This window comes from Microtus oregoni, unplaced genomic scaffold (genome assembly GCF_018167655.1).
Source record: "Microtus oregoni isolate MIOR12 unplaced genomic scaffold, Mior012 000034F_ref0000314, whole genome shotgun sequence".
Lineage (NCBI taxonomy): Eukaryota > Metazoa > Chordata > Mammalia > Rodentia > Cricetidae > Microtus > Microtus oregoni.
In genome coordinates this window covers 12,932,103-12,942,079 of record NW_024543093.1, presented here as the reverse complement: position 1 = coordinate 12,942,079, position 9,977 = coordinate 12,932,103, and the positions used below count along the sequence as shown (strand labels likewise).

The 9,977-nt window shown below is 36.9% G+C and overlaps 1 protein-coding gene across 2 annotated transcripts in view; it reads right to left on the bottom strand.

The window, feature by feature from the left end:
• Window positions 1-791: 791 nt before the first annotated feature.
• Sh3yl1 (SH3 and SYLF domain containing 1) overlaps window positions 792-9,977 on the bottom strand; it is a 37,834-nt gene continuing 28,648 nt past the window's right edge. For both annotated transcript variants that reach the window (XM_041630332.1, XM_041630331.1), the window contains exons 9-10: window positions 2,011-2,067; window positions 792-1,140 (exon numbers count right to left, since the gene is read on the bottom strand). In XM_041630332.1, coding sequence (XP_041486266.1) covers window positions 950-1,140; window positions 2,011-2,067 — 248 coding nt within the window. In that variant the 3' untranslated portion in view covers window positions 792-949. The remainder of the gene's footprint in view (window positions 1,141-2,010; window positions 2,068-9,977) is intronic.

Below are 9,977 nucleotides of genomic sequence, written 5' to 3'. Positions count from 1 at the left end.
AAGTGATCCATTTTCTGCCAGCTATACAACATCATGATGATACTCATCCTCTAAAGACAGGTTAACAGGGGAGGAGTAAATGAAACATATTTGATTATCATTTTACTGGACATCTTTTATGGGAATCTCCAGACTGATTTATACTTAGGTTCCGTGAAGAATGGTCAGCTGTGCATAACTGCGCTGGCAAAGGGCCACCACCTGATGACATTCCTCGCCTGTGCCTCGTGTGGGTCTTATGATTTAGTAGGCAAAGCACATTAGAGAATTTCTTTATAGTTAGTTCCAAGACGGAAAGACAGAGGACTAGGGGATGGTTATGGTTTCTAAGCATGAAGATCTGCTTGGAGAAAAAGAAGTTCTAGTTTCTAAGATATTTCGTGGGGCACAGAAAGCCAAGTTTCTATGGTTTGTCTTGGAAGACAATGGAAAGCAAAACATTGGCAGGGTGGGAAACAGATACAGACTTTCTTCCCGAGGCTCTGAGGCCCCTCTACTCCATGGGAGCCTCCTATTCTTTAAGTTCACAAGCTTGTTTAATTACTAAAACCTTGTTAAATGAAAAGAACAAACCTCTACCCTACCTAGATGTCCAGAGGTTGACCCATGTTCATAGAAAGGTGAGCAGTGCTCCCCAGCCATGCTTGGTTTGCACTAAAACCGTGGTAGTGAGGAATTAGAATACTCAAGGGTAAGCAGGCTCTGATGAGCATGAAAGACATGACCATAAAAATCGCTGATGACAACTGTAGAATGGTTTATGTGATTTATACAAAGAGCTTAGCGACAAGTTAATTTAACCATTTATTTATATGTAGAGAAAAATCTTCTATAACTGGATAAAACATTGGCAGAGCAAAGAAGTGTTTAAAGATTAATGCAAATAAATGAATCCTGTCCATGTAGAAATATTTCTGAGCAATTATCAAATAACAAAATAGCATGAACCTTAATTCATAGTTACATAGTTGGCTGGAAAAATTCCAGTTTGGCCTCGAAGTTTTCCTTCCCACCAGTCAAAATGTGAGTCAGTCTTTGATATAACTGTGATTCTGTCTCCGGCTTGAAAATTCAAATCTCCTGGCTGTTGCCCCTCAAAAGAGTAGAGTGCTGTCACCTCTATTGGCTGATTTAAATTGCCTAGAACAAGAAAATGACGTTGGGCTGTAAGTATGTTAGGAAAGCAGCTGAAGTATGGGTTGTAAAGATAGAAACTGAGCAGTTAGGATTTAATTTTGGGTTTTCTAACGGGTGTCAGAACCCACACTGCAGAATCTCAGTGAGGTTCACATAACAGACTTAGAATCTTCTCCTTTCTAAGATGGAAGACAGAGATAGAGCCCAAGGATCTACATGATAGAAGGAGATTGACTACTGCAAGCTGTCTGCTGGCTTCCATGAGTGCGTTGCTTATGTGCACTGACTTAGACCAGAACCATGGCCATGGGGATCACAGCAGGAAGCATGAGCCAGGAAGAGCTAAAAGGTTCACCAAAAAAGACACTGAAAATACTTTCATGTATATGATAATATTTAACATTTTGATTACCTGCTTTTTTGACAATATTACTTATCCTCACACAAAATGGCCAATTCGTCAATAGTTTATAAACTCAGTAACACATAATTTGATGACTTGAGTGGCAAAAGTTTAGGGCACTAAATTAATGACTGTTTCATCTTTGGCCTCAATGTGTGTTCGATTCATTTTTTTTTAAGTGCTTAATCCTTTCAAGAAAAAATTTCTAGGGAGTATTTAAGAAAAACAAGTTGAGAAATATTTTTACTAGAAAATCATGGGTTGCAAATGGCAATGCTGGTTCCTGCAGTCTCCACTGGCCTCTCAAGGCCTTCCAGAGAACAAAGACATATGACTTGTCACTAAAGAATATCTACAATTTAGAGTCTTGAACATTTTCCTAGAATTTTCCATAACCCATCAAATTAACTGGAAATTTTGTGATTGTAGGGTGCTTACAAACCATTTTTAAGCAATACAGTTTTACTTACCAGTTTTCTCACGATAGCTAGAAAGCTCAGGATATAGTTTATATTCATTTCTATTACCTGTTAAAATAAAAATAAATAGGGGAAGATTTAAAAGCTTATTATAGTATATAAAACACACAAAGCCATCAAATCCTGACCTTGCTAAAGGTTTAAACGATTGGGCCAGGCAGTAAGCTGAGGGATGCCTAAACACCCCCACAAAAGGCTATGGACAAGGCAAAGTAGCTGAAGGGCCTGATACTGACCCATACACATCTCTTCCAGAAGCAACCATAGAACACTTTAGCAAGAAAGGTTGTAGCCCCACAGAGGATGTCCAAACATTTGTTTTTGTTTAACCCTTAAGATAATTTCAGACATCCCTCAGACGAGCCACTGTACAGCTTCTCCTAGATATCTGAAGATTAGGATGGATGTAAACAGTCACATGAGGTATGCTGACAACACATTATAATACCAATTATTTAAATTAAATAATCGCATTAATCCTTTTGAATTACAGACTATAAACCACAGTGATCTGAATCTCACTATGGTTGATTAAAGAGAATCAATCGGCCTTTCCTAGTAGAGGGAATGTACAGCACCCGCTTTCAACCTTTAAACAATATTTCCATGCTCTCAGCTGGGCTGGCTCTGAGGAATTCCTCCATGAACTAGAGGCCTGGAAACTGTGTCTCATAAACCACTTCTCTTCATAGGCTCCTGAAGCCTCATGCACTCTGAGGACACAGGCACACCGTGGAGTTCATAGAAAAGGAAGGTGATATAGGTATCCCAGGAGAACCTACTTGAAGAAACTGACTAGAAAAAACTTTGGGTAGATTACCACATATTAGGTAAACATATACCAACTAAGGTTTCCTCAACTCTGAAATGGAAACCATGATTCTACTGTATCAGGACAGAAATCTAAATGAGAAGACAAACCCAAAATTTTACTGAATGACATGAAATAACATCTGTACAAATAGAAAGCATAGACAGGGGCAGAAAAAAAAAAAGTCCCACAGCGTATTCTAGCTAAACACTAAGTATAAAGAACAAAAAAGGTACTGAAAGCTGCAAGAGACAAACCATAAGTCACATATACAGGAAACCCCATGAAAATAACAGTTAATTTTTCAAACTTTAAGATTTTAAAAGCCAGAACCTGGCTAAAAGACTGTGGATCCCAACCTAGACTACTATATCCTGCAAAACTATTTACCACACTTCAAAAGAGAAAGAAAATCATTTCATGATATAAACAGACTAAAAGAATTAATGTCCACCAGAGAATATAAAATGGGAAGCAATATCTTGGGTTAAGAGAAGAATAAGTATAGCCAGGACACTAGAGAAAGAAAACAAATGAAGCTAAAATTCCTGAGATACAAAACAGGGCTAAGTAGACAAACAGGGAAAATCAGAAACAGTAACATGAGAGCAACAAACACACACCTTTCAACAGTAACTTTACACACTAACTGCCTCAACTTCCCAATCAAAAGACACAAGTTAGTGAATAGATTAAGGGAGAAAACCCATTGGTCTGTGTATAAGAAACTCATCTTACCTTCAAAGATAGGTACTGCCTTAAAGAGAAAAGATTGAAGACACAATGCCAAGCAAATGGGGTCAGGAAGCAAGTAGGGGGCCACTATCCTAATCTCTGACAGAATAAACTCTAAACAAATTAATTAGAAGAGAAAAACTACACTTCATTCTAATCTGGGCATAATTAACTCAGAAGACATTGCCATCCTAAAATAAACAAGTAAACACACACACACACACACGCACACTTAAATTCTGGCATATCCAGTTTCATAAAGCATAAATGGTGGAATTAAAAACACAGATTAACTCCAACTCATTAATAGTAGCTGATAGCAATACCAAATTTTTTTAAAAAACAAAACAAAACAAGCCATCTGGACAAACAATAAGCAGAGAAACATCAGAATTAATATTACCAAATATCAAACGGACTTAACAGAGATGTACAGGATATTCAACCTAAACACCAAAAAATATACTTTCTGTTTAGCAGTGCATGAAGGCTTCTTTAAAGTAGACAGTTACTGGGACATAAAACAAATCTTAAATTAAAAAAAAAATAAAATAACACCCTATATCCTACCTGACCACTAGACAATAAACCTTAAAAACAACAGCAAACAAACATTCAATAAATACACAAACTAATGGGAATTAAATTGCACATTACTTAATGATAAATGCAGTCAAAGACAAAAATAAGAAAGAAAATTTAAAAATCCTGGAACTAAATAAAAATGAAAACACAACACAAAAAAATGCCTCCAGAACACATTAAAAGCAGTTCCAAGCCTATGAACTTCAATACCGATCAGTGTGGCAAGATAAATGTCTTAGTGGTAACAACAGCTGTCTAATTGGACTTGAGATCTACTGAATAAGAAGAAATTCATGGCTGGCATTGTAAACCAAGTAGCTCGTGAGGATATAGACCTCAGGGGAGAACCTACTACTGTCACTTTACTAAATGAGTATAATCCCTAACTGCATTCTAAATACTTATCCTTATGCCCACAGACAAGTATCGTTCTCATTCTTCATCAAAGAAGCTTGTTTTCACTGTAGAAGACCACAATAGAAATCCATAATTTGTCCAAATGCAGAGAAAAAGGAACTGTGGTATGCTTAGCACTTAATGACATATTTACAATACATCTCCTGCCCCTAAGACTCAGACAGCACTGTGGAAGAGGTGGAAAGATTGCAAGAGCCAGGATACCAAGATATCTGCTGCAAGATTGCCTTCTAAATATTATAGGGAAGCCATACCCACAAAATCTCAAAAATATGGCTGTTTAAAAAAAAAAAAGACCAGAAAAATGATAACACCAGTAGAAATGCCAATTTAGATGGGGAAAATGACATGGGGCTCCACCTCTATCTAAAGAGCTATAGACAATTAGTGGGTGTTGAAGGAGAATTAGTCTTCCACAGAGATAAGCAGCCTAAGCAGGTTTCATTTCCATATTCATTTGCATATATAAAAATAATGATGAAAGAATAAGGACTCATAAACTTGAAAGGGATTGGGGCAAGGAGGAAATAAAGAGGGGGTAATTATGTGATTATATCTTAATTAAAATTTTAAGACAATAAACAATAAAAAACAAAAGCAGCTCTAAGAGGAAAATTTATAGCTCTACGCACCTACATTAAAGTATCAGAAAAAATTAAAATAGATTATTCAAGAATTTGGAGAAGCAAGAATAAACCAAACCCAAACACAACAGATAACAAGAAATTGCTATGAAATAATCCTCTTTTACACTGTAAAGATTTGTCACTAAAATTTGGCTTAATAAAATGCAGATTGGCCAGTAGCAAAGCAGGAAGTATAGATGGGATAATGAAACTAAAGATGATAGGAAGGAGAAGGGTAGAATCAGAGGAGTTGCCAGTCATACACAGAAGGAGCAGAAGATGAACATGCCATGCTAATAATGGTACCACCACATGGCAGAGCTTCAATAAAGAATATGGGCTAACTGAAAATATAAGAGCTAGTTAGTAATAAGCCTGAGATATTGGCTGAGCATTTATAAATGATATTAAGCCTTTGTGTCAGTTATTTGGGAGCAAGTGGTCAGGACAGAAAGCCTCTTGTCCCAACGTGGGACAAGAATTTCCACAAAGAACCTGAGAAAGCTTTAAAAAATAAAAAAGGATGTTAGACACACAAGAATGGAATCAAGCAAAGCTTGTTAGCAGCAGAATTTTCTTGGGTGAGCTTTGTTTGCTGGTGGCAAGCAGAGGCATGGCTCCTTTAAGAGACACCTTCCTGACTCAGTGTTGGTAGCAAAAACCATGAGGGTCTTTTAAGAGGGCATGTTACAAACTTGAATGAAGTTTATGAGCAGTGGGTGACATGCTACTCTATGGTGGCATGGATCCAGAAACTCACCAGAGTTGAGATGGCTCCCACTGGTACTGCTGCCACGAAGCTAAGCTCTTACAAACCAAAGAATGGGGCTTAGCAGTTTAAAGACTCATGTGGTTATACATTAAAGAGAGATTCAGAAAAAAAAACAAAAAACAAAAAGCCTCTAAATGGGCTTCAGTGTGTTTAAAAATATACACAGACTTGGGAGAGAAAAGAAAAAGAATAAAGAACATTCTTAAATAGGAACTCAGGACCACGAGGGGTGCACCCACACACTAAGACAATGGGGATGTTCTATTGGGATCTCACCAAGGCCAGCTGGCCTAGGTCTGAAAAAGCATGGGATAAATCCGGACTAGCTGAACATAGCAGACAATGAGGAATACTGAGAATTCAAGAACAATTGCAGTGGGTTTTTGATCCTACTGCACGTACTGGCTTTGTGGGAGCCTAGGCAGTTTGGATGCTCACCTTACGAGACCTGGATAGAGGTGGGCAGTCCTTGGGCTTCCCACAGGTCAGGGAACCCTGACTGCTCTTCGAGCAGATGAGGGAGGGGGACTTGATCGGGGGAGGGGGAGGGAAATGGGAAGCGGTTGCGGGGACGAGGCAGAAATCCTTAATAAATAAATAAATTTAAATAAAAAAAATATAATAAGACACAAAAGACAGGAAATACACAAAGAGTCTGGATTATGTATGTTGTGTTGTTTATAAATTTTTCGCCTGCTGAGAGACCTTACTATATTAAACAAATCTATATATTTTAAAAAATCTTGATGTCAAAACTTAAGTCAAAAGATATGTTACTTTGGGAAAGAGGTTCTGATTTTATTTCCACAGGAAATGAGAAGCTCTAGATTTACTTTGAGTTATGAAAATTCAGGTTTGACCAAGAAAGACGCCCCCAAAATTTCCAATCAGAACAAATGGCCCACATGATTTAACGTTTCAGAGTGCTTCTGTTGTAGTTTCCTCTGAGTTCTTCATCCAGAACAGCTTCAAGGTGTCTAGTTGAGATGACCCAGCCTCATGGTATTATCCAGTCAGGACTTGACCATAATCCTAAATATTCTTAGGGTCCCCCAAAGATTACCACTGTCCCCAATCAACAGTTAGTAGTCTAGAGAACTATGCCCACATTTCCAAAGGTAAATTATGAATGTTTGTAATCATTTAAGGTGGTTGGTTACAAGTTATTATTGGTAATAGTCAGAAAAAAAGCTGAACAAAGAAAATTAAATTCAGGAATCTTGTATTAAAACGATGGGGGGTATGACATAGGAATGATGAAATAAAATGGTAGATTATTGAACCTATTTTAATCCAAAAACCAACTATTAATCTACTAATATTTGGCATGGGTATAGATTTTAGCTTATTGATACAAATTTAAAGTTATTTTTGCTATACTGTATGTATATTTCTACTCTTGTTTAAGGTATTATGTTTATGCAGCTCATTTAAAAATGTAATATACAATTTAAAAATACAGACTCACAGTCATCTATAACAGTCAAACTCATAATCATGTTAAGTATGTTTTCATGGTTACACACAGAGATAATTAGATAGATGGTCTTCAAATACTTCAAAGGCCTACAGGATATAGATTTAATATATTTAATAACCTAAGGTTTTTCATGACAGTGAGACACATCTGCTCCTGGTCAATAGCCTGGCAGGAAGTATAAATGGGGTGACTAAACTCAGGATAATGGAGAAGAGCAGAGTCAGAGGAATTGCCAACAAGATGTAGAGAGAGCAGAAGATGAACACGCCATGCTAATAAAGGTACCGCCACATGGCAGAACATAAATAAGGAATATAGGTTAACTTAAAATGTAAGAGCTAGTTAGTAATAAACCTGAGCTATTGGTTGAGCATTTGTAAATAATATTAAGCCTTTATGTCAGTTATTTGGAAGAAAGCAGTTGAGGCAGAAAGCCTCTGTTTAAAAGAAATATTAAAAACCAAAGCATAAGCCAGGCAGTAGTGACCTACTCCTTTAATTTTCACAGTCAGGTACTGTGGGATAATGCTCTTATACACTGTAAAGATTTTTCACTCATATTGGCTTAATAAAATGCTGATTGGCCAATAACCAGGCAGGCAGTATAGGCAGGGCAACCAGACTAGGAGAATTCTGAGAAGAGGAAAGGCAGAGAGACACAGTAGTCAGCCAGGCACAGAGGAAGATGAAAATTTCTCATTGATAAAAGGTACCAAGCCATATGGCTAAACATAGATAAGAATTATGAGTTAATTTAAGTTGTAAGAGCTAGTTAATAAGAAGCCTGAACTAATAGGACAAATCGTTTATAATTCATATAAGCCTCTGTGTGTTTCTTTGGGACTGAAAGCTATAGGACCAGGCGGGATAGAAACTTCCATCTATATTGGGGGTGTGTGTGCAGAGGCAGGCAGATCTGTGTGTTCAAGGCTAGCCTGGTCTACAAAGTGAGTTCCAGCACAGATGGGGCTACACAGAGAAACCCTGTCTCAAAACTCCAAACCAAACCAACCAAACAAAAACAACAACAAAATAAAACCAGAGTATAAATAAATGAAACAGAAACGAAGAACATAATACAAAGAATCAATAAATCTAAGATTGACTCTTTGAGAAGATAAATATGATTGACGAGCCCTAGTTCCAATTAATCAAAAGGAAGAGATAACCCAAATTAATAAAATCAGAGATGAACAGTGAAGTGTTACCATAGACATTAGAGAAATTCAGATTATATGGAAATACTCTAAAAATCCAGAATTCATTAAGTTAGAAAAATTTAAAAATGGACAAATGCTGATGCCGTGTTAAAGGAGCAGCAGGTGTCAGCCCAGCAGGAGGTGAATCCCCATGTGTGAGTCTTAAATAGACTATGCCCTGAGACCTCTTGCTTCTGCTGTGCCTTTACATGTTTGCTGCTGCAGCTGTTACATTTCTCTGGCATCTGACATGGCTGAATGGGTGTGAAGAGACCCTCACTGCTTGTAATGCAGTGTGCTTATCTCATGGAAATATTCTACCGGGCGTTTTTACCTGTGGGTTATTATGAAGACGATTTATTTTTAAGCTATACAGTCTAATCAATAATAACAGTTTATATAGAGTTTTGATGCTAAAAAATAAAACAAGGAAGTGCCACACAGCTAGAGCACACGAGTTTCTATCGAGGAGCTGTATAGACTATGGCTCAGGTTAATGGTTAAGACAAATAACTGAGTCTCAGTAGCCCAGCTTGTTTAAATTCTGTTAACCCTAATGTTCACAGGTTTCAGAGGACATCATAGCTGAAACAAAGCTTTGAAAATAACTTAAAGTTGGACTAGATGTTTTTGTCAAATATCTTTGAGGTGAAAAACCTAAAAAGACAATCTAAAATGTCTTTTAGAAAGGCACATAGTTGAAAGAGGAAATTGTTAAGGTCAGGGAACAAACACAAAGCAACCCACTATTACTAACAGATGTACTTTGCTGGTGATCAAGGGTGATGATTAATTTCTTATACCCATTTTTACCCTCAATCTCCCGATATAAAAAACTATTGATGAGTGGGTATGTACCATAAAGATTTGAAGTAGAGCTGACTGATTCTTTTTACATTGGTGATTTAAGATTCCTTCTATGATTACCTCTCAAGATAAGTAATAGAGTGATTGGCCCTTTCTTTGTAATGGCAAAAGGCAGCTTGCCAGTAAAAGAATATCTTGCTTGACTACACACTGTTAATCTTTAACAAGTTGCTTGGGCATGAATATTTGTGGGTTCTTGAGATAATTTGTTTTTTTGCTTGTGATATGTAAAAATTTTAGTTATGTAAGGGATAGGTAAAACATGCTTTTTTTTTTTAAAACTTGTATTCATTGTAATCATTTACCTGAAAAACAAAATGTAACCACACTGTAATTTTTATGTTGCCTGACAGATTTTGCTGGGGTATATAAGGTGTAAGGGAAAGAATAAAGATACAGTTAAAACGAGTTAGAAGGAAAACATCAAAAAATGAGAGTATTAAATGAGTTAGAAGGAAAACATCAA